At 33.5% G+C, this 26,412-nt stretch overlaps 2 protein-coding genes across 2 annotated transcripts; both read left to right on the top strand.

Moving 5' to 3' along the window:
- Nucleotides 1-3,148: 3,148 nt before the first annotated feature.
- On the top strand, nucleotides 3,149-6,086 carry LOC114760423 (zinc finger protein SHOOT GRAVITROPISM 5-like). The gene is made up of 3 exons (XM_028949679.1): nucleotides 3,149-3,641; nucleotides 3,738-4,137; nucleotides 4,921-6,086. The coding sequence occupies exons 1-3, from the start codon at nucleotides 3,548-3,550 to the stop codon at nucleotides 5,672-5,674; spliced, it is 1,248 nt and encodes a 415-aa protein (XP_028805512.1). The 5' UTR covers nucleotides 3,149-3,547; the 3' UTR covers nucleotides 5,675-6,086.
- Nucleotides 6,087-20,464: 14,378 nt separating this feature from the next.
- On the top strand, nucleotides 20,465-23,302 carry LOC114760422 (zinc-finger homeodomain protein 1-like). The gene is made up of 2 exons (XM_028949678.1): nucleotides 20,465-20,515; nucleotides 22,363-23,302. Exon 2 carries the CDS (start codon nucleotides 22,554-22,556, stop codon nucleotides 23,112-23,114), a length of 561 nt encoding a protein of 186 aa, XP_028805511.1. The 5' UTR covers nucleotides 20,465-20,515; nucleotides 22,363-22,553; the 3' UTR covers nucleotides 23,115-23,302.
- Nucleotides 23,303-26,412: the final 3,110 nt, after the last annotated feature.

Genomic DNA, 26,412 nt, shown 5'->3' with positions numbered 1-26,412 from the left:
GACATTCTTTATTAATTAAAAAATTTCCAATAATTAACATCGACATAACTGTTAAAAAAGGGTAAAGAACCGTACCATTCACAGGCTACTACCATTATTTAATTTTAATTTGTGCAAATGAAGAGAGCTAGTTTAGTTACAAAAGTATACACACATGCATATATGTGTGTGCTGATATGGCGTTTAGCAGACTCGTTGATCATAACTGATTAATAATATGAATTTTTAGTAAAATTACCATTTCCCTGCAACTCCATCACCAGCGTAATGAAAAATCATGAGCTAATAATGACAACATCCCCAAACCCTAAAACTATCATAACCTTAAAAACTCTTTTAATATAAGGACTATTTAACTAATTTAAAGAAATTAAAATAGCTGAATAAATTATTTAATTTAAATAAAATTGACACCATCTCTCTAAAATGCCCTTATATAGTATTAGAGTATATATTAGCTTGTAAGTTAGATATAAACAAGTTTGGTCAAAATTGATTATAAATATTAGAGATAAAATGAATTAAGGGTCTTATATTCATGGTCAAAATTAACTCCTTAACTAGCTCTTGTGTTTAGTGCGGAAGGATGAATTGTTGTTAAAACGCAATAAAAGGTAATTAATAAATTACTGATGATTACACCATGCATGCAGCACATAAATTCTTGACTAAAAAAAAATCAAATTAGAAATGGATATTTAATATATTATTATTTATTTGAATTTAATTTTTATATTTTAATAAAAATTTCTAGTAATTTATATTTTTATTTAAATATTTAACAAAATACTAAGTATATTATATATTTTTATTTTCTTTTATAATATTTGTATTTTTTTAATTTTTATATAATATATTATTTAAAAATCATGATATATTATATTATATTTTAATAATAAGTTTAAAAATAATTGTTATATATTTATATTATGTTTTTTATGACAGATTAGTGACGGAATTACGACGGAAATTAGTGACGGAAAAATTCTGTCATAAAATGAGAGTTAGTGATAGATTGATAATAGAAATTATGACGAAATTTTTTCATTACTAATTTTTGTCAATAATCATTTAAAACAAAATTAATGACGGACTTGTGACAGAATTTAGTGGCGGAATAAGATTTTGTCACTAATCCATCTCTAAATTAGTGACGAAATAATCCTTCATTGATTTAGCGACATAAATTTTTTGTCACTAAATCCTGTCACTAATTTTAGTGACAGAATTTGTGAGGGATTAGCGACAGATTAGTGACAGAATTTTATTCTATCATTAAATTTTGTCACTAATATGCTAACTTTTTGTAGTGCGTCTAGTACATGTGTATTATATATACACGTAACATTAATGAATTTTTCATGGGCAGATATTTTGTTCCTAATGTATGATGATATATATGTGATATACAATATAATAAAAACAATCACAAAAGCAGATAAAATTGTACGTTTTTCGATAATGTTTTTTAACCATTGAATAATGTATTTCTATTATTTTATGTGGCGCATAGGTTAAAACAAGAGGGCAAAATGAGAAGGGAGAAAAATGTGAAAGAAGAAGAAGCTATAGAGACGTGTTTTTCGGCTAATAATGGTTTGGATTTGCATGATCAACTTTCCGTAAACATGCAATGCTAATTTCCTTGCAAGTTACTACAAAGTTAATCGATGAGTTTATGTGCACCACTTTTATATATACATAACATCAGGAACACGTACGGATTAATTAGTTATTGATTAATGTGTAATAAGTTTTGCCTCTTCCGGTGCACAAAGAAGGTAATCCCATCACCCCCATTTATGTGATAGTGTACTTTCCTTCCTTTTCTTGTCTTTCCCTTTCTTAATTTTTACATTAGATTTTTTCCCACATGAAAACGATATTGATTTTTTATTTTTATTTATATATTGTTTATAAAGTCACGATTTTTCTTTAAAAATGATTATAGGTTATTTAAATTAAATAAGCTCCCTCCGCACAAGAATTATTAAATTTTTAACAATGCTTCAACTAATGCATTGATATAAACAATAAAGCGCTATGATAAATTTGATTTATTTTTAAATATATTAATTATAATTTATAATGGATAAAATTATAAAAAATGACTTGATCATTAATTTTTTTGACGAAAGTCATTAAATTGACTATTATTACTTTTAGTCTAATTATAAGACCTTATTTATAGTCTACAAATAGAGTCTTATAATTAGGATCGGAGGTAATATTATGTAAACTGGATAAGCCTCCTTGGCACAAGAATTTCATTTTATCTGTGTGTATATTAATTACTCCTCCGGTCCTAAATATAATACCAATTTTATAGTGTAATTTACATTACAAAAGGAGTCTTATGTTTAGGACTGACGGAATATATTTTTATCAAGTTGATTATAGACTCATTAATTATACTTCTTCATGTGTTAATTATATATATATATCTACATATATCCCCCCCTTCTAATGTGGCCATAAAACTCGAAGGTAAAATGATGGTCGTCGCCGTACCACAGGGACTACTGCTTACATGTATGTCTTGGCTTGGGACAATATTGCCAACATTACGAACTCTCCTAGAAAAGACAACCTCGCCTTAATTTCAACTCCTTACTGTTAGCTTTGATGCCCCCAGTTTACCAAAAGGCAAAGCCACCTTAATTAATTAATTTTGGAATTTAAAAAAAAAAAAACACACACACACACACACATGCTGTGTAAGTACCATAGTGCCCTTGAGGGTGACCTCACGTCCTCATTATCTAACTTTATAAAAGCTGCTTCGTGAGAAATTAATTAGAGGTTCTGCACAGTCACGAGCATGGGTACAATGGTCTATAAAGATAATATCCTCCCCGCGCAAGAGAGATAGAGGGAGGGGTAGAGAGAGAAAGTGTGACAAAAATAGGAAGCTTACGTGGGTATGGGGGTGTAATTATGCATGGATTGAAGGCAGGAAAAAAAAATTTACGGTGAGAAAGAGAGAGAAAAGAAGAGAGAGAGGGGGAGAGATAAATTATGAGAAGGGATGTGTTTGTTTGTGGGGGATTTTTTTTTCCTTTTTTTTTTTTTTGCCTCTCATATATCTGGAGCCCATTTAGAGAGGAGGGTGCCTGTGGGATCAAGTTTCGAGCTTTGTGATTGGGTCTGTGTGTCTCTCTTTTTGAAAGTTTATTAAGGAGAGACAACACCTTCTGAAGATGAGAGTTGGAATTGGAAGCAAGAGAAGAAGAGAGAGATAGGGGGAGAGAGAGAGAGAGCCCCATGGAAGAAAAAGCTGAAAGTTTAAAAGCAAGTTAAAAGAAAGCTGAGAGAGTAACCGAAAGAAAGAAAGCAAGAAAGCAAAGATCTTTTTCCTTCTTCTTCCCTCCCCCCCGCCCCTCTCTCTCCTATGCCTTCTAGCTGTCTTTTCTTCTTTCTCTCTTTGTTCCTCTCATGATCTCTCCATTTACTTAATCCTATCACCAACAATTCACCACTTTACCTCAACACACAGAGACACCCATACCACTATTATAAGCAAGGATCATCACAGAACAAAAACCCCATGTCATCACTTCCAACGTCGGAGCAGTTTTCCACCGCAGAAAATGGCGCCAATACTACCAACAAAAGAAAGAGAAGACCCGCCGGAACACCAGGTAGTGTGTGCGCCACAGTCTTAATTTGAATTCCCATTTGTGTTCATGATGAAATTAAACGTTGAATTGATTTTGGGATTTATATAATATTTGCAGATCCAGATGCGGAGGTGGTTTCGCTGTCGCCCAAGACGCTATTGGAATCGGACCGGTACGTGTGCGAGATCTGTAACCAGGGGTTTCAGAGAGACCAGAACCTGCAGATGCACAGGAGGAGGCACAAGGTGCCATGGAAGCTGCTCAAGAGAGAGACGCCGGTGGTGAGGAAGAGGGTGTTTGTTTGCCCGGAGCCGACATGCTTGCACCATGACCCTTGCCACGCCCTCGGCGACCTCGTCGGAATCAAGAAACACTTTCGCCGGAAGCATAGCAACCACAAGCAATGGGTCTGCCACCGCTGTTCTAAGGCCTACGCCGTCCAGTCCGATTACAAGGCACATCTCAAGACCTGTGGCACTCGCGGCCATTCCTGTGATTGTGGCCGAGTCTTCTCCAGGTATATATATCACATATATATATATGCAATATTGGTATTATTAAATCAAAACTTCGGATACTCACAACAGATACATCTGTTTGTTCTTTGATTATATATGATTGTATTATCAACTCACTTAAACTTGATGCCGTTTTGTTTTACATTGGTTTTGACTTGAGAAAAGGGAAATACATTTTTTGGAATGGAATATAAAGTTAGTGAGGGGGAAATAAAAGGTTTTCGTATTTGACTGATGCAACATTATTAATCCTAACTTTCAAACATATAAATAATACTGTTTTCGCGACGGTTGGAGAACACTGCTCCCAAAGCTCTTTTTTTTTTTTTGGGTTTGGTTTTGGTCCCATACATACAGATATATATATATAGCTTCTGCCGTTCCAGGATCATCTTCTTCGTGATCATACGTTGTATATTTCTTGGACGAACGAACTACAGCATATATGTCTTAATCTGAGATATAACGAGTTTCGAGATGTGATTTAATATGATTCTTGCTTCTTCACCTTTATTCAGCGGAACCCCCTTTCGCCATTTCAAAAAACCAGTGGACGCCTTTTCTAAAAAGAACACCTTTTACAATCACTTTTTCTTTCTTTCCTCCTTCCTTCCTTCTCCTTCTTTAATTAGCTCGCTCTTTAAGGTCCACACTCCTCCATCATCTAATCCCATCCTTTCAAATGCTAAATGATGATGATGTTTCTTCTTCTTCTTCTTCTTCTTCTTCTTTGTCTTTATGTTCATCCTTTTTTGTTGTCCTAATTGTATGCATGCGCGTAGGGTGGAGAGCTTCATCGAACACCAAGATGCGTGCAATATGGGGCGACTCCAGTCGGAGGGGCAGCCGCAGCAACCGGCGTGTCTATCTCGAACTGCATCGAGCCCCAGTCCGTCAAGCGAGACCAATTTCAGCGCCGGTCCGGCCTGGCCTCCACCTGGTCTGGTGATGACAAAGCCAAACGCGGAACCCACATTCTTGCAGAACAATAACCCTATTATTGCTCATCAAACCTCGTCCAAGACCAACCATCAAAACAACAAGCTCTACCCCAACCTGGACCTTCAGCTCTCAACCGCCACGCCGCCCAACGACGTCGCAAGAGACGACACCCATTCGACCCAGTTACAGCTCTCAATTGGGTCGTCGGACCTGAGCGACAAGAACGAATCAAATAGGACGAATTCATCACCAAAGGAGAGCAGTAACAGCAGCGATAAGCCGCCGGGTGCGGTGGCGGCGCTGATGGTGGAGAAGGCATACGCGGAGGAGGCAAGGAAAGAAGCCAAGAGACAGATGGAGGCGGCGGAGCAAGAGTTCGCGAACGCCAGGAGAATAAGACAGCAAGCTCAAGCTGAACTGGATAAAGCATTCGCTTTGAAAGAGCAAGCGATTAAGCAGATCAATTCAACTATGCTTCAGATCACATGTCAAGCTTGTAAGCAACAGTTTCACCAGCAAGCTCAAAAATTAATAACGGAAGGTGGCCAAGTATTAGACCACAACAACAACAACGGGAAAGAAAACCATCACTAACTGATATCGAAACATATATCATCTCTCCCAAGTCTGGTTTTTTCTTCTTCTTTTTGGGTCTTACCCTCATTATATATCTTTGTGAATTGGTATACCGAGTAAGAAGTGATGATGTGATTATTGTGTACGTGGGATTAGTGGGGTGTTTAAGTTTTTAGTTAAATTCGGCACTACTACCAGCCAGCAGACTATAAAACTATGTTTTAAGGGTTTTGCTAGAAAGCTTTTCTTTTCTGATCCCCCCCCCCCCTTTTGTTTGTCTTTTCTAGCTATTATATGGATATGAATATGAATAATCTCTAGCTCTTTGATCTGTTGGCAGTAGTAATGATGATATGTATTTTATATCTTGTAATGATCAGGCTGTTTTTACTCGATCACTGCATTGAATGCACGAGAGAGTCTGAGAAAACTCTGAAATTTCCCCTAACCTGTAGTTCTGGTTGTTTGGATTTTCTGCTGGGACTATTATGAGAAGATCTTTGTTGGGCAATAGCAGAAGAGAAGGTCATCAGAGAGAAAATGGAAAACAGCCCAGCAAGCTAGGCCATCGTCTTTTTCTTTTTATCAGTACACATCACGCAAACAACAATAATAATAAACATTAAAGAAATTAATGCCCTCACCAGATGAATCAAAGGTGACAAAATTACGGATACATCGAGCCTTCTTATTATTAAAGCATACTGAATAAGCCTAGTCAAATAACTGTAAGGTCAGCAAAATCTTAAAAGGCCCAGAACAAAGTGAATAGGTTTGCGTGGGGAGGGGGGAGAGAGAGAGGTGTGTGTGTGTGTGTGAATTTGAAAGGAAAAGGAGAGGAGTAGCATGTTTTTCAGTGCCAGCGTAGGAGGGAGGGGTTAATGACAGTCACAGAGACTCAGTGGTCGCTCTCAAGGTCGCCCAAAGCCACAGACACAAACAAACTCCATTCATTCATGATGATGATGATCCTCTTTAATCTCTTTGCATCAGAATCAGGGCCATATGGGGGGCAGTACTGGACGCACAGAGAGAGAGAGAGAGAAGGAAGATGAAAGAGAAAGTGAAGCCCAAGCTGCAGTAACCAGAAAGAAAGTAGCATCTTTCCAAATATGCAGAGACCATTCAAAGCCTTTCATGTGTGGGTTTGAAGAGAAATGAGAGAAATACTTATACTTCTGCTAACAACAAAATAATAAAAATAATAATCTAGTGAAAACTGATACAAAACAAAAAGCCGTAAAAAGGCCAAAGTCATGAGCAGCAGCTTAAAGGGTCTGTTTTTTTCTTCTTTTGTTTTGATGATGCACTTGCCTAGAGACTAGCTCGCTCTCGTAGTAGCTTGTTGAACTCTCTCTTGGACCATGTGCTTTTTATTTTATTTTCTCTTCAGTAGTATCACACTAGTCCCCCCACTTTTATCTGACGCATAAATGGCTGTACAATCATTGTTAAGTGGTGGTTCCTCTGCCAACTTGTTTGTGCCTGACGGATTTCTAGGCTGTTTTATAATTGTAAACCCTATCTTATGAATCCCAATATATAGATCTTACCGTTATTAGTATTGTTCTTATTTTTTAAACTCAGCATATACTGGTGATCTTGCCCTAGAATATGATATCCTTGTGTAAGTTCGAATGTATATTGTACGAGGATCTATCAGCAAGACTCGCAATGATTTATTTTTTTTCACAATTTACTTAGTTATTTGATGAAAACAATAAGTTAATCTTCATGTGGATTACTTGGAATTAATGGGTTATTCACTCTTATTTTATGAATTCTAGCTAGCTGGTGGATATCACCATGATCATTTTCCGCTACTAACTAATTTATTTGTGCTTGCTTTGATAGTCGAGTGAGAGAACCATACCATACACGAGCGTCAAAATGGGAAAAAAAATAGTTGAATTAGTGAACCTAACTCAACTTCTTGATCAACTTACATTCTTCTTTTGATTTTTAAAGTTTCATTCTTTTCTAATTGACTTTTTTTTTTTAAAAAAAATGATTGAGTCTTCATGTTCTTAACAATTTCTATTTGATCTCTAATATTAACTTTTTATTACGGATTTGAATAATGGATTATTAATATTACCCAAGCCCCACCTCATCTTTCTATGCCTTTGCATCTCATGCTTTATATGCAAAAATTTATGTTCCTTCACCAGCGTTTTTTTTTCTGTTTATATAATTATTAGTATATTTAAACTCTTTATAAGAACACCTTGAACCTGTCCCTAAACATACTTAATTTCTAGTTTGAAAAATATTCTTTTCAGCAATTATATTTGACATGACCTCCGGTCAGGGGAGGCGATGGCCCACTTACCACAGTAAATTTTCGTTAAAAACTATGAGGAATTACCGGTTACAGACATGTATATATTTCTTTTTTACTCTTTTGCACAGAATTACCTCGATCCCTCTTTTTCTCCGAAGAAAAACCTCCCTCTGGCTTGTTTTGAAAGCAATCACGTCACTATTCAAAAGGTCTCTGAGAAGAAAGAAACAAAAAAGATATACGAAGAAAGATGTAGTGTTTTTTGGCAGCACACAAAAAAAAAAACCTCATTAATTTCATCCCACACCTCGTACGTACGTGTTTTTACTTTTTCAACCTATCAATCGAAGCTCAGAATCCAATGATACATATATGTTCCCAAAAAAGACGGTAGTAGTAAATTAGAGCCGCTAATCAAAATCGCAGAAGCATTAATTTCAACCAATTTTACTTTTCAAAAACGGTTAATAATGCACTATGATTGGAGGGTAATTATATGATAAAGATGTTGTCGTAGTAGTAGTCAAGAACAAGAACATCAAGGCGATTTATATGGACCTCCACCACAGATATGGATGATGTATAGAATTGAAAAGAGAGAGAGACAGAGAAGTATAGTGAAGAAGATAATAATAATAATAAAGATAGATATAAATTAAAGAATATAATTAGGAAAAAAGAGGGAAAAAGACCTATCCATGAATACAGCTTTATGTTGCTGCAAAATTGTCCTGGCATTATATTGACAAGGTCCGTAAAACTAGGCAATGCAATTTAATTTGAGTTCTCACTCTTCTCCTATCTCCACATATAAACCTGTGAATGGGTTTAATGTTGGTGATGAGATTTTCCTGAAATCTCTCCCTGGTGGACACAAATCATAAATCCTCTTTTGTTTCTTTTTACTTATTATTATTGACAGTAGGTTTTGATGATTTTGATTTTTGAATGGCTTCTTTAGTACTTTGCGATGGAGATGAGAAGAGAGAAGAGGGACATCAGAGGGGCAAATGAGGGAATTTTATTATGTATATATATGGTAGACTTCTGCTTGTTTTTTATATATATATATATATATATAAATATTTTTGGATATGGTTGAAGAAGGAAAGGGACTTGTGTTTCCCATTTTCTCCGTTTGAGAATATAGATTGGGAAGTGAAAGGGAATTATTGGAGAGTGAAAGGGAAGGAGGTTGGATCAATCCAGCTCATCCACTATATTTAACATCTTTTTGGAAACAAAAGACTTGGAATGTGGACGAGTTTGGATATGATATCCTAATTAACATTCAATAGGAAAGAGAGACATAGGATGTGGACGAGTAATTTGGATGATACTTTAAAAAAAAAAAATTGCTACTGTAAAATTCTTGTAGAGTTCATCATTATTTTTTCAAATAATCATATGTTATCCTGTGCAAATAGGGCAAATTTAAGCATTTTTTCTGACTTAATTAAGGGGGGTTGACTCTCCAGATATGATTTTTTTTTCAATTTATGAGTTCAAAATCATAAATTAAAAGTAGAGCAAGTTTTACGTACATTTATATTATCTTTGTATTATACATGTTCTCTCTTTCAACAGACACAACAAAAAAGAGCAAGTTTTATATGCAATTAACTATATTACATACAAAATAACATAAAACTATGAGATAAAGGAAAAAAAATAGTGAGTGAAAAGTGACAAAGCGAGTATACATATTCAAGCTATGTATGATATCACTTTCCTTTGATTTCTCATTTTAGAAACACATTATTACCATAAATGAATTTTATAATATGAAAATTTTGTTGAGAAAATAAGTATATTGGTGTGCTAATAAGAGTTACTCCAATTGGTAGGGAATCAACTCATAACTCAAAAGATCATGAATTCAAATCTACCTGTCGATGTGAGAACTTTGTTAATAAGCAATATGTAAGTATCTCTGTGAGTGCTCTAGAAGCCTGGAGGTATGTCTTAGCCTTAATGAGTTTTCGGAACCTAACTCAGCTAAACTTTTTGGTACCAAAAAGGGTATGTTGGTGTGTGGGGTCAAACTCATTGTCTCTCTTTGCAAATGTACATTGTACTAAAGAACACGTATACACTCAGAAGTTTGTAATTGTGTGAAAAGAATAATAAAAGTAGGACAAATAATAAAACTGTTACATTTGATAAGGATTTGATATTTATTCAAAAGAGAAATACTATTATTGTTAGGTGATGATCGATAAGCTTCACTGGAAGAATCATCTTCTTCTCATGATCTACCAAACGAAACAGTGATATTTGTCGATGAGGGAAATAGCAAAATTAAAGTGATGTGAGTGTGTGGAGTTGAAGTTGTGAGGCAAAGTTGTGTGTGGGGATTCATTCATTTGACTTTAATATCGAGGGGGGAAAAAAGAGGTCAAGGCCAATCAATTGGATTCAACCAACAACATACACTGAAGGGAACAAGATTTGAATGGTTGGCAAGCAGATAAATGTAGCCAATGATTCACTTTTAAAAGTAACACTTTCAAATTTCAACCATCACATTTAATTCTTCTTCTCTTCAGATTTTGGAAGCTTTGTTCGTACCATTTATATGTATGTTGAGCAATCTCTCTCTCTCCCCCCACCTCTCTCTCTCCTTTTCCATTGCAACAAGTCATAATGCTTACTTAAGTTAAGGATATTGATATGGGTTTTTGCGCCATGATCAATGCATCAATTTTTTTTTAATTATATGATATTTGGCATTATTGGTCCAAATTTAAGTATTACGGATGCAAATAGCGGTTCCCCTTCTGATTTGATACTTTTCATTTGTAGTGTTCAAGCCTCTTTTCTTGAGAGTTATACTTAGATGAGGTCTCAAACTTGAGTCTGACATTAGCATATTTGTGTGTGTTTGTGTTTAAATTGTATAAAATTAGAGAGAGTTGACATCTTTTTATGGACTGCATCATTCGTAGATTCGTGGATGCGTCTACTTCTCTTTATATAATGTTCATTTGAGTTGACTTATTTAAGTGCTTAAAAGTATATTTTATGTAAGTGTGGACAAAACTCATCTCATATATTTACTTGTATTTTATAAATTATGATTGAAAAGCTATTTGTGTGCGTGTGTCTATTGGATATTAGAAGTATCCTTCTTGAATAGCATAGACTAATCTTTCTTCAAAATACCGATAGTGTACTGTAACTCCTTCTCAACTAATTTTTTTTTTTTAAAACCAAATTCTCTACTAAGTTTGTTCTATATTACAAGAATACACATAAAGATAGTTGTAATTCTCTTAGCAAATCTTTTTCTTTTTTTTTTTTTTGGCTAAAGCATAGGTATCTTCTTGTTGGAGGTAATCCTATTCGAAGTACTGTCAGGTACTAAATATGGCACCTCTCCTAGAGGGGATTCGAATCTTGGTTCACTATGTTGTGGGAGACTAATTCCTTCTGCTAGATCGAGCTCCCATCCATATGATGGGATGAAAGTAACGTTCAAAATGTTGGAGGGTAATTGGATTTTAGAGATTGAATGTCATGTGGGAGGGGTGGGGGCGGGGGGGAAGGTGTCAAAGAAGAGGCCCAAATAGAGTAATGATCCAAGTGAATAATGATTTCAGATTAGCAGGTTGTGGTTAGCACTTAGCCTTGGCAGGAGGAAGAGAAAGGGATATATTTTCGGGCCTCAAGTGGGCCCATTATTTTGAACAGAAAGTCACTCATTCTTCAAGTCATCATTGTTAGTGGGCCTACCTTCACATAAATGCTTCCGTATGCTTAAGCCCTCTTTTTCTTTTTTGTGGGTCAAATCCTATGTCCATTAGCATCCCACATTTATTACCAAAATCTGTGGATTCACTGCTAAAAGCCTAAAATTGTGGTCCAGCCTCTCTGCCACCTAATGCATTACGGGCCCTTTTCTTTGTGGCATAACTTATATATGCGTTCTTTTTGGTTGAATTTTGTTAAAATTATATAAACTTTTAAAAACATAGATATTTCCTAAAAAATAAAATTATTTTTCATATGTTCTTTTTATGGAGAAACAATAAATCACAGTGTGCTGTTCATGTAATTTATGTAATTTTGTATTGCAGTGTGTTTTGTTCAATTTGTGAGTTTGTTAGTTGAAGCAAAAACAGTTGTACAGGAGGGAGCTGAGGAAGATAATGAAATTAACGACAAGACAACAAACAAAAACGTATATGATTTTGGGGTTCAAATACAGAAAGTGTCTGCCAATTTTAGTATTCAGTTTTCTGACATTTTTCTGATTCCTTTCCTTTTCCTTCTTACAGTCTCTCTCAGTTCTCAATCCAAATCCCTTCCCCCATTCTTCTTATGCCCTTCCATTTAATCTCTTGTTCACATATTTTGAACATTTGAGCTCCTTCAACATACTATTCAAGGAAAACTTCTAGTATCTTTGCTATAATATTTTACAAAATAGTTATGAACTATGGATTATTTTTTTAAAAAAATTTGAGACCTATATATGTAACTCTTTCCAATAGTTAATTTGTAATGAAAATTTAATAATTGCAATTATTTTATCTTAAATATGCCTTTATATACCCCAATTTTGGTTTTATTATCAATTCATCTAGAAGCTAGCGCTTTTAAAATTAGGTGATGATCTTGAAATTTAAACTGTGGGTTCTTCTTATTTTTGTTATGTTAAACAGCATAAGGGGCTTAAAAATTATTTAAAATGAAGTGGGCTGAATTTTCAATTTTCTTATACAAAAATATTTGGGTGATTTAGGTTCCGAGACTCATCAGGACCAAGATATACCCTTAAACTCAAAGAACACTTGCAAAGTTATTTATAAATTACCTACCAATATGATTCTTATATCGGCGTTAAGATTCAACTCACCGTAATAAAAGAAATTTCCATTCATTTAAGGCCATCCCAGCTCCTAACAGACAATGACCCAAGAGCATTGAAGGCTGAATATTTGTGGCCATTTAGGGGAAATGGCTAAATGGTCAGATGTCATTCATGTGAAGTGTGGGCCCACGTGGAGGGAAGCCCATATTTCGGAGCATATGACTTGGTGGTTGAGTACAGTCATGTGGAAAGGAGCCCACATTAGCACATAACCCTCTGATTCATTTGGTGTCCTCATCTCTGAGCTTGCCTTTTGGCGAGCATATTTTATCATTGGGATGAGGAAAATAAGGAAATCAAGCAGAAAATGATGTTCTATATTGAATAAAATAAGTTGTTAAGAAGAGCTACATGTGAGAATTATTCCTAAACTTGATACGTTCATTTCCTTTGACAATAAACTAATTGATATTTAGAATTACATTCAATTATGACTAATCTAAATCGAGTCAACTTAAATCCTAAATTACGTAGATCTTTTAAAAACTTTTAGCACAGTCATATAAACTTAAACTCGAGAAATTATGCTTTAGTGGAGCTTATTATTTTCTGCCAACGAACACCTGTTAGTCCATAGACTTTTGTTTTTGTCTTTATGTATTTTATCTGCATATACTGATATCACCATATGGCACCATGCACTTTCTTCTGCATTCATAAGTACAATATGTCATACATGAAAAAGTGGACTTGCTGGCCTGCATTTTCTTCGCCACTTGCTTCTAAAATGAATGGAGACAATGGCCTTAACGTACGGCCTTTAATATCCACAGTGGATTCCAGCTTATGTCCTCCATGTATGCCTGAACACAGTACTGTAGACTGTGATGCTGCGGTTTTACCTGGTTCTGGTACGAATGGAACATTTCATCATAAGCACATTTGGGTTCCAGGGACAACATATGATGCTTGATTAGCCTGATGAAGGTGAAGTTCTGATATGATACCTGCAAATCCATGTTATGTTGATAGACTTCAGACACAGCCAACGAGAACGCACGTGCAGATGATTCAAAGGACGAGATTAATGTTGCTCCAGTCCGACAGGCCAGAACTGATAAGAGATCAGCAACTTAAACTATAGTAAAGGGAATAGATATAAACGTTCCTAGTGTTCATATTCTACTTTGTTCATGCTTTGACACAACAATAATGTCATAATATGACAATCTGCATGCTGCAAAATAGGCATTTCTTTTATGTAAAACATGCATGGCTCTGATAAGTTTGTCTCTACCAGGTTGATGAGCTCCATCTGGCCTATTCATTTAATTTCATTCAGCCTGTTGTTTGTCTTTTATATATTTGGCCTGGGACAGAGGCTTCTTGGATGGTTATAGAACAACAAGAAATCATGCTTATAATCTTCAAAATTTGAATGGATTGATTAGTTCTTGTTGCATATAGTATGATCTTGAAAGATTTGGACCACTGTATGGAACAGATCTGCCATGAAATGTGGCACTGCTCCCCCTGCTATTAGATTGATGAGGCATGTCCAATGATATAGTTTGCTGTTAACTATGCTTCTGGTTTTATATATTCTTACAGGCATTGAATTATAAAGGTGAAGGCACAATCAAAATCACTGAATGATGATTGATAAGTAATGTTTCATTTTCTCAAATGATTCTGGTTTTGAAGTTTTAGATAGACTGCATTTAGGTTGCTGGTGGTGCGTTTAAAGATGTTGAAAAGTCAGGTATGAGTTGACTTGATTGGTAAAGAAGTGAGAAATTCACATAACAGATTTGGGGTGAAGAAAAGGTGGACAAATAGATGGGCTTATAAATTCGTCTCATCTGAAAGTTTTGGGTCAAGTCCATTTATGTACATCATCTCATGTAACACCTAGTCCACATGGATCACTCCCTTTACAGAGGCTTTCCCCAACCCAGCCTGAAATTTTTACGAAACTACTACCTTCCTTCAGTTTCAATTACAAGACCTCACTTAAACGAGGTGCTTTATATTGGGGTTGATTATTGTTGGACCTTCTGACTTGGTCTGCTGCCTATGGGCTAACCAAGGTCCATAATATGAGCCCAACAATGTGGGGCTAAAACTAATTATGTAATCCATAAATTATTTATTTGATTTTGAGTTTGTAATCTAATGTCATGAAGATTTCTTTGGAAGTAGAAGGTTGCAAAATCAAAATCTTTTTATAATCTCTTGCCATTGATGTCTACCTTTCTAACTTAACCCAAAAAAAAAAGTATAGAAAATTGATGACAACCCAAAAGTTGAGTATTAGGAGCATAGTCTCTGCTCTTATATATTCTGACCAATTACTATAAATCTAAAGTAGCCATCAATTATATCAATATATACTTTTTGTGCATGCATGCTTTCATATAAAAATTTTTCCCATTTAATTTATTGGGGGTCAAAGACATGTCATCATACTTAGACTAAAATTAATCATGAAACAGATTGTCATGACCCCGCTGACCAAAAATATAATTAAACCTGTATAATAACAAAAAGCAAAGAAGACATTAATTGCAGGCTTTTACTTCCACCACTTCGGAGTATTAAATAATAGATAATATTATACATAATTAAAATAAAGAGTTAGTTGTCTTACAGATTCAAAAAAACTTAAAAACATTGATTCTCTTACATATGTCAGTTACATGAACATATCTCTAATTAGTTGCCTCGCAAGTTTGCTTAATTTATAACAAAACGTGGGTTACGTTTATATATATATATATATATATGTATGTATATGTATATGTACGTACATGTTCTCTATTTGAATTAGGTCTATGAACTTTATTTATATATTTAATTAAATAATGAAGTCAAATTCAGGGTTAGATGCATGTAACGAATCAGTAAAGGAGGTTGAAGCACATGTGCATATGCAATTGAACTTTTGCTTTCTTTAATTATAATAATTATGACCAATTAATTAATGGAAGATACATGAAAAACACTTGCAAGTACGTACTGCCTTGTTAAATCAAGATTATCTTTTTGACCAAACTATTTTATTCAACAAACTATATATGTCCAAGTTAAAGGTCCCAAGATCATCCAAGCTAGTTCTCACAGCCACAACTTCAGATTAATCACTTGCTATCTCCATACTCCCTCCCTCCCTCCCTCCCTTATTATAAGATCTAATTTTTTGAATGAGTATGTCCCTTTTTATAAAATCATTTTTGAGTTTGTATAAGCATTTAATGCAGTATTACTTATTTTACCTCTAATTTAATGTATTTAATACATTTTCTTTTTTCATTTATCTCACTATTATTCTCTCACATTTATCTATTTATATATGGGGGTATATTTGGAAAAAACTGCATTTGCTACATATTAATTGTTTTTAACTAATTTTTACTGTTTTCTTAAATTACGTAATTTAGTTAAAAAGATCTTATAATAAGAGACAGAGTAGTACATATTAAACCCCAGCTAGTTGGAAGTAAATAACAATCCGTGGTTCAAGGATCTAATTAATTTAAAAAGTAGACTAATTGTTGAAATGAGGTCGAGCGCAATTGATGGTTCAATGATCTGTTTAAATCCAATTGAGATTGTCACAAAGAAATGCGTACCATTGACATGGAATCGTTTTTTTAACAAAGTACTACCTCCGATCTTTAATATAAGAGTTAGTTAATTAATTTGGGTATATTAAAAAAATTAGTCAAACTAGTTATTTGTAATAAAAAGTATTGTTTTTTTTCTAAAATACCCTTACTGATCAAATGTCATTTGATAAAATATTTAACATGTATAATTACTATAAGAATTATTTTGAAAAAAATAAATAAATATAAGAGATAAAGTAAATCGGAGTTTTATATTTAGAATCAAATTAAAAATTAAACTATGTTTTATATTAAGAACCGGGGGTAGTACTTATTATATATTATTGGGAAAAGTACACTTGATTCATTTGACATTTTATTTTAGTTCTTTGATTTTATAAAGTATATCTTTTTTGTCCTTTAATCAGATGTTGATAAAAAATATATAAAAAAATTATGATGTTAAATATTGATAAAAAATTTTCAAAATCTAACATGTTAGGTTTATTTTTCAAAATAATAATTATTGTAAAAAAAATCATTGTTTGAGACTAATAATGTTATGATTAGAAAACTGAATTTTTTATTATAAAAAAAAACAAAAAGAAAACTGAATTTTTAAAAAAATAAAATTAAGAGGTCAAATTGAAACCTTTTATATAAAGTTAGAAGATCAAATGTGTACTTTTACCTACAATATTTTACTATTTATACATATATATATATATATTATATCCTATCAAAACAAACTTAAAAGATATGGAAGTTTAAATATTCTTTTAGGCATATCTGTTGTTTTGAAAATTAGACTGTACTAGTTGGTTCATCAATCAATTAACAGCTAATAATCCAAACAATAATCTGGTCAAGAATACATTATGAATAATCATCTTTCTTAAGAATTAGGCAAACATAATCAACAATTGGGTTTAATTAGTGGGTTTTTATTAAACTGATTAGCAATTGAATTGGTTTGTTGTTGGTGAATAATTGAATTGGTTTTAGACGCCAGTTGATTTTACATGGTCTTAGACGACCAAAGAGAAACCTCCAAAATTCCTTAATCATAAATGCATCCACTGCTATTGAACCATGGACTCCTCCTGCCTAATATAGCTTTCACAAAGAGCCATGAATAATGCAATTTTAGTCTCATTGCATAGGCCAATCTAATTTTTAAAAAAAATGAGAATAATTGTTGTACAAATTTAAAAAGGAAAATTAATGGTTAAAAGCATATGTTAGGAAATTTTATTGATAAAAAAGGATTTGAATGAGCGGGTATAATTCATCTTTAGTGAGTACAATTCTTTTTTAGTTGTGTGCAACACATCTTCAGCTATATAAGTGACTTTTATTTTAAAGTCTTTTGTGCACAATTGAAAATAGATTGCATATGTCTGAGAAAGAGTTGCACTTGTTGAAGATTAGTAGCATGTGATCCCTTTAACTATAAAGATTTCCAAACAGGTATTTTTAACCAAAATTTTTAATTAAAAAAATGAAGAACAATGAATTGGTAAAGGATTTTGGTTTTTTTTTTTCCCGGATCACAAAGGGTAAGGGAAATGCTTAAAGCAATAATTGGGATTGAACCCACAAAGATAGTCATGTCATTAACAAGTGCATTGGCTAAACAATTTCTTTTATATGGAAAGCAAGGACACCAAGTAAACTTGGATGAAGATGAGGAAGCCTACATATATATGACCCCAGATGGTATTTTAATTTTTGTTTTAGGAGGGAATAAGAATCAATAATTGGAGGCACAGCGAGAAAACACATAAATTTCTGAAGCGTCAGTTACAGCAAAGCTGGTCTTAACCATTCCTAACAATGAGCAGCTTCTAACTTCATTAAAAAGCCATATAATTAATTAAGAAAAGAATAATTATGTGTTTAATACATAATCTTGATGTTTAAGGAATACGAGACACTTGGGTAATATTCTAATCGTCTTAAATCATACAGTGAAGAACAAGAACCTTGTGCTGGTTCATGAACTTGAACAATGTTTGACCACATTATAGGAGTTGCAGGTTAATGGTAGACAAATAAATATTCTTGTCTGACAGATTCATTTAGGTTGCTCCCATGTATTATAATTACTAAAACCCATAATCTTCCCTTTGTGACGAGGACGATTTATTAGCTGGACTTCTCCCACTTTTTAGCTTCTTATCACAAATCTAGAAAAGTTCATCATAGATATAATGCTAAAACAAGCTTGAGATTCTTAGGGGGAAAATGCTAACTATGCAGATAATAATCTTAATTAGGGTTTTGTGCATGAATCTCTCCGTACTGCAATTAATTAATATCGATCGGAGGTCCTAATTCATTATTTTTTCCAAACTACATAGATATGATTTTTTTCACTGTACAGAGTTTGGAGTAATAGTTTATATAGGTTATGGTCTATAACAAATTTTTAGTCTTAATTTAATGTAGTATATATCCCGCATAAATTTTGGATGAAGTAACTAAATTTTCTTAGTTGCAATGAGTTGGTAGTCAAAAGCGACTGGCATTTAAGAGCGAAAGGAATATTATCATCTACAAGTAATATTTCATTAACCCATGCAAATCATTAAAAGGAAAACAAAAGTTTGGCCTGCTAGTAAAGAATTAATCATAAAAAGAGTAGACTAGTTTGGGACCAGTTGTATCAGAATTAGGCATGTACCACAAATTGTAACTAATTTTGGCAGGCTTTTTCACAAGTTTTCTTGGGAAGCCAGCAACATATATATAATTAAACCTCATGGGGATATATTTAATTTTGATTAGGTTTTGCTGATAAAATCAACTAAATTGATTTAAATTTCATGAAGAAAGGATCTGAAGTGTGTTGGGTGTTAAGGAATATATATGTGTGTGTGTGTGTGTGTGTGTGTGTGTGTGTGTAAATGCATGTAAGGAAAGAAATGTTTACATATAAATAATAGTTAAAGTGGGAATATTGAAGAAACAGAGGCACATTACACATGGCAGCCTTAAGCAAGAAAAGCGAAGCTTTATTGTGTGGGGGGAGGGGTCACATTCTATAGTGACTCAACACTGAGAAGAAGCAAACAAACCAAACCAAAATGCTGAGAGAAGAAGAGAACATTATTGTTCTTCCGACACATCAATTGAATTCATCCTTTTCCCCTTCATATTTCATTTTCTCTCCCCCACTCACCTATTATTATCATCATTATTTTATATTCTTATTATTATTCTCTTTTGTTTTAAATCTCATCCCTAGCTTCACTCCATATACCTTACTATCACAGTAGAAAAGGGTGAAAAATATTACATCGATGCCTTGTTGTTATCTTGTACAAATGTTAATAAAAATGATAATTGATTTAGGGAGGAGGTTTGGCCTAAAATAAGAGGTGTTTCGTTTTTAGTTTATAATTGATTTTGAAATGTATAGATATGTTTGGATATTTTTCTAGAAAACGATATGTAGTTTTAGCTCGTCTTATCTAAGTAGGCTCTCACATCAGTCAAATATACCTAATGCGGTTTTCTAAAATTAGTAGGTATGTCTAAGAATATGACAAATGACATCATAAAATCATCTTCCGCCTGTTAATAAAATACGACCTCCAACCCTACATGTAAGAATTAGAGATAACTAATTAATTTGTATAGATTAAGAAAATTAGTAGTTAATTTAGTTATTTATAAAAAAAATGTTTATTGGTTTCCTTTTACCACCATTTTAATTATTTGCATTGAAAAATACTTCCTTGATGAAAAACCTCCTTAACACATGTAATCAATGGGAAGAATTTAGGAAAAAATTGTAAATTTAAGAGATAAAATGAATTGAGGAATTATATCTAGAACCAAAACAAACCCCTCTTTATATTGAAGACGAGAGGGAGTATGAAAAGTGTAGTGAAAAGTTATAAAACCCTGCGATTCATCTAGAGTTTTATGCATGCAAATGCAAATATAACTCATTTTAGATACAAATACTAAGAGTTAATTGGTATGGATCTAGTTGTCTTACTACTACTACTACTATTATTATTGAGTGGTAGGCAATTCTCAATTAGTTTATGCAGACGCCATACCTTTACAGCTCAGTTTTGTTTGTGGGCAGAATGAAGGCCATGCAAGGCTTGAGAATAGGCTGCTTGGTCAACCTGCAGGTGCTTGATCTCCTTAATCTTCATATCTTGATCTTGTCCCCATCATCAATTATTATTATTATTTCTCTCTACTTTAGTTTATGCAAATATGTATTCCTTAGTTCTATAGAACTGGCAAGCACTTGGTATATATATAAATATAATTGTGCTAAGGCATAGTCATCTATCATTCAAATCTATGTCATCTAAGATATAAAAGTATGCATGAAAGGGAAGATTAAAACCCCTATATTTATATATGAATGCCATGTATATTATATATCATACTCAATATGTTAACTTATTTCTTTTGGATCTGATGATCATATAATAATATATCAACTTCTTTTAATTTGTCTGTACGAAAATAAATAACCCCAAAGATAATTTTTGATCTTTTATAGTTTAATTTGGTTGATACAAATGAAGAACAGTTAATTGAATGTGTTTAAAATAGGAAATAAATCTACCTTACATCAATACAATTTTTTTTTTGAAATCACATCATTCAGTTTATAAAGAATCACATGATCTGTGCATGTGTATATCAGTACGTACTATATATCTCAAACCATGATTAATCACTTCAATTTCCAATGGAACCCTTAAAAAAGGATTATTTGAATCAATGATTGACCAGCAAATCACCAATTTGGATTCCTTACATACACAAAAATAAATGTTTAAATTATATATACATATATCTATAGAGAGAGATGCAACTAGAGGTAATGGGTATAAATTGAAAGGTAAAGATACAATCAACATCCTAATTTTATTTCTCAAGTATATCCAACACCCTAATCTTTTTAGTTGTGCCATTTTACCCATAATCTTTTAAATTTAGTGCAATCTCACTTTTTTTAATTTTTTAATGTAATTATAATTTGGTTACTTTGCATGTAAGTCGAATAATTTGATAAAAGGAACAAAAATTGTTAATTTTAACTGTGAAGATGAATAAAAGAAAAAAGTAGTTTTAAATAAATTAAAAATGGTAAGATTGCATCAAATTTAAAAGATCATAAGTAAAAATGTACCACTAAAAATATTAGAGTGTTAGGTGGGCATTTATCTTGAATTCAATTTAATGTGGGCCTCAGATAGTTTATCTTTTTTTTTGGGTACTTATTTTCTTTGCAAACACATGAATATGGAATAGGGAATGAAATTGAGAGAATTGCAAAAAATATGTTTACATAAAAACCTCGTAACAGCTGAGTAACTTGTAATATCAATTCTAACACAGAAAATGACAATGAGTTTCTTTTGCCATTAGAACTTTTTAACAATTATTTCTTGACTGGAGAGTCATTCTACCAATGCAATGTGAGAAAATTTCTAACATGCAGTAACAGTACAGTACGAGAGAGAAGAAAAATGCATGTTGTTGTAATTTTGACGCAGAAGAATACACAGTCACACACACACACTCAAGTGGATGTGCACAATTTTAATTGGATGGAAGGAACATAGAGAGGGGGGTTTTTGCAGAGAGGGGAAAAGTACAAAAAAGGACTGTCTCTTCCCCAATTATGAAATTCCCCAAACTTGAATTATTGAATCTCTGCCACCCTCCATACCTCTCCCTCTGCTCACGGGCCTCCCCCACTCTCTCTTTTGGACCACTTTGCCCCTCCCCTTTCCTCTTCTTTACCTCTTCGGGTTCTTCCCTGACCTTCCCCACTGTTTTCTCTTTCATGCCCTCTCTCACTCTCCATTTCTACATACCTGCCCAACCCTCCTCCCATTTTCATCTCCATTTTAATTATTCCCCACTTAAAGTTATTGCTCTTTCTTTTTTAAAAAAAAAAAAATTATGAACGATGACTTTGATGCTTTTAATTTGTTTTGTTTGGTTTAATTAGTTGATGAATCTGTACGTACAACATGTCGTGGCTAGTTGTCTACAATGCTAGCATGTCCGTGGAAGAGGGAACACTGTAATTATCTCGTTCAACCCTGTCCTTTTTGGTAATTTCATCCCTGGTCTTCTTTCCTTATATTCATCAAAACCCTCCAACGGAAGAAAGAAATAAGGTTAAGAAGGAGATCCACCATGGAAGGAGAAGGAGATCACAGTCACTCATCTAATTCTATCTACAGAGAGTGTCTTCGAAACCATGCAGCCAGCCTCGGCAGCTACGCCACCGACGGCTGCGGCGAGTTCACCCTCGACGACACATCTCCGGGAGGGTGTCTGCAATGCGCCGCCTGCGGCTGCCACCGGAACTTCCACCGCAAGGTGACGTTCCCACCACCTCCGAGGGGGTTCAGCCGGCCGGAGCTGACGGGGGAGCTGATGGAGTACAGCGGCGGGGAGGCGACGCCGCCGAGCAGCGGGATGATGGAGGCGGGGGAGAGAACGACGTCGGGAACTGGGAACAAGAAGAGGTTCAGGACGAAGTTCACGGCGGAGCAGAAGGAGAAGATGATGGGATTTGCAGAGAAGCTGGGGTGGAAGTTGCAGAGGAAGGATCTAGACGATGAGATCGAGAGGTTCTGCAGAGGAGTGGGAGTGAGCCGGCAAGTTTTCAAGGTTTGGATGCATAACCATAAGAACTCTTCTTCATCTTCTTCTGCTAATTCTACCGGCAATGCCTCCTCTCTTACCCAGTAATATATATATATATATATATATATATATCTCAGAGAGAGTATTGTACTCATCAGACTAATTAAGCAGAAAGACGATTAGTTCTGAATCTTTATATTTATGGCCTTTTTTCGCTTCCTTAATCTGCATGCTTGCTTGTAATTTATCGTCATTGCGTCAGCATACGGAAATCTATAAAGCTCTCTATTATTTTTTGGGTGATGTTTGCTGATTCATTTTTAGACATATTATAGGAAGATTAATAACACTGTTCATACTAATTAATGTAAGTGAACATTAAGACGAAAACCAATATAACCTAATATCAAATTTCCCTCAATATATATAATAATTTGAATTATAATTTTAATCATTTATATATGCGTATGTTCTTGTCAATTCTTTTGACTCCGTTTCTTTTTTTTTTTGGAGAATCAGTTTGCGATGTATAACACTAGAATTCTATTATGTATTGTAGAGTTACATTGACGAGTAATATTTTTTTTCTCTTAAATTCATTTACTCTCATTTGTCCTCGGGTCTTTTTCCTTCTAAGTACATCTACATAATACGATAGAACATCTAAATTCGAACATGATGTGAAAGTTGCAAGAATAATTCATTAATAAGCTATGGGAGTGACATTGAGGTGATCTTCTCCTTTTCTTTGATAAATATTGCAGATCTACATAGCTTAACTGAGGCATTGAAACCAAATTTAGGGAGGGAATATTAATAAAGGGCTTTATGTTTACTTTTATTTATTTGATTTTTTGGTAATGGTTGATATACTGTGAAAATGCAGCTATTTCTACTGATCATGTATGTGAAGGTTTGATTTGGTTGGCTAAGGAAATTAATCGAAGGAATTAAAATTCCCAATATACCCGCAAATTGCAAAAATAGTGTTATCAATCATGTAAATTGATTTCCATCATGCGTCTTGCTCAATAACTAACAATACATGTTTTTTTACCATAAAAAAATAAATTATATATATTATTTCTCATGATTAGTAAATAGTGTTATTATATGTGTTGGTGCATTAATTCATACTAAATTTTTAACTGTTGAATTAATGCCAGATTAATTATGTTTAATAATTTATTAGCACTACAGTTATTAACTAAGTTCTTTTGGCCTTATCCGGGGGAAAATTAAAGACTCAAAGCTAGTTAAATCTTAAAGATCATTGTCTGTCTATCTAGGTTGAGACCAATAGATGAGGGCAAGTTAGGTATAATTAATAAGCTGAGCTATTTATGGTAATTAAAATAAAAGGGGAAAAGTTATATTACCTAAATTAATAAACAGCACAGCAAATGATGGTTGCTTCTTCTTTCTGACATGAAGGATAAAGACGAAAAATCTGACCCCATACGAATGGATACAAAGGGTGTTGTAATTTTCTCCCCTTATTATAAGAATCCCAAGTTATTCTTACGTGATATTCGCACTCTGTGTGTGCATTAATTGATTGCATTAATATTAAAAAGAGTGCAATTATTTGTTATTTTAAAACGTTAACTTTTTACAGATATATTATGTGTTCTTTCTAAGAAATAAAAATATTAAATAATTTTTCTCGTTATATTAAAAATGAAACCGCAATTTTGTGAGCCTACAAAACTTCGTTCTTATTATTAAACCGCGCAGACTTACAAATAGTACAATTCAGTATGGATTATATATTTTGTATTGATAATAAAGCTACGGTTTATGTTATATAGAAAATCAATATCATTTGGCATGCAAAACACTACTACTTTCAGTTTGTAATACAAGAACTAATTCGGGATTGAATTTGTTCCTATTTATAAAATCTTAATCCACTTTGTCCCTCTAAATTTATAATTCATTCTATAAAGTATCTATATTGATTATATATATATATATATATAAAAGTTTCTATTCAAGGTCATGATTAAAAAGAGTACTTTGTGAAAATTAACTCATTACAAATAACTAACTAAACTAATTTTCTTAATCTACTTGTAGTTAAATAGCTCTTATATTAAGGACTAGAGGAGGTAGCATATATAATAATTAAGGGACATTAATTTTCATAATATGTGTCAATCGTTTAATATAAAGAATGAGTGGTGACAATCGTTTAATGTTATAAAATACTACCTCCGGTCCTAATTATAAGACCCAGTTGACTTATTTGAGGGGATTAAGGAAGTAAGTTAAGTTAGTTATTTGTAATAAATAAATGTTGTCATTCCTAAAATATCCTTGCTAATTAAGTGTATTGGTTAGAACTATTATTATTAGAAGGACTATCTTGGAAAAAAAATGCATAATATGAGAGAAAAAAGATTGGGGTCTTATAATTAGGACCAAACAAAAGTCAAACGGGGTCTTATATTAAGGACCGGAGGTAGTATTAGGAGGTTTCACGCATTATAAGAAGCATGATAAATGAGTTTTGTGTGTGTGTGTGTGTGTGTCATTTAAATATGCAACGATTAATTTGATGTAAACTTTATATTTCAAGTTGATGTTGATAATTACTGTTGAACATATAGTTTTCATCAATCTGGAAAAAAAAAAAACTTACAATGATGTATAAAGATAAGTGCTTAAAATTTTGGGGGAAAAAAATTTTGTGCTTCATATATTAAAGATATGCAAGATGTGCATGAAGGGTGTAAGAACGCCTAAATCTGGAAGAGGATTTTCGAATTAGGAATTAGTAGACTTATTACTTAATGTAAAATACATTTGAAATGCTCAAAAAAAAAAAAGTTCGATATCCTATTTAATCACAGCCAATTTCCCAAGGTCACTCAGAAGTATCAAGTGAAGCTAATCAAATCCTGCAAGTAATAAAGATAACACAAGCCTCCATTTCCGCCTCCCCACCTTTAAGAGCAAAGCCAATAATGGCCTGTTGATTCATTGGGAAGTAGAGATCTCCCACAAATGTTGTCCTCAAAACTTGAATTAGAGAAGCCAGGAACTGATGAAATGCAGGCCAAGGAATAATAGGGGATGATGAGAAAGAGAGGTGGGATGAGGACCACAAATGAAAGGAGAGTGGTAAGAGAGGGAGCAATATAACCTTGCACTGTACGCAATTTTCCAAAAAGGCAAGAAATTTCATGTTAAGGTGTCCCCTTCATCCACAAGAAAGCCAAGAGAGGTAGAATTGCACATACACCCAGATGGCTCCCACTCTGAGATCATATTGCATGTGGATCTTGAGATGATCCTGCTTCCACTATTTGTCTGCCAAAAGCAACAATGAGTAGTATTGTGTACCTATATGTGAATGAGAGAGAGAGAGAGAGAGAGAGAGAGAGTCTTATTAGAGAGT

Source organism: Neltuma alba, unplaced genomic scaffold, assembly GCF_004799145.2.
Source record: "Neltuma alba isolate B1F8T4 unplaced genomic scaffold, ASM479914v2 tig00010977_pilon, whole genome shotgun sequence".
Taxonomy (NCBI): Eukaryota; Viridiplantae; Streptophyta; class Magnoliopsida; order Fabales; family Fabaceae; genus Neltuma; species Neltuma alba.
Note: the sequence above shows the minus strand (reverse complement) of the source record. Positions and strands in the feature narration are given on the sequence as shown.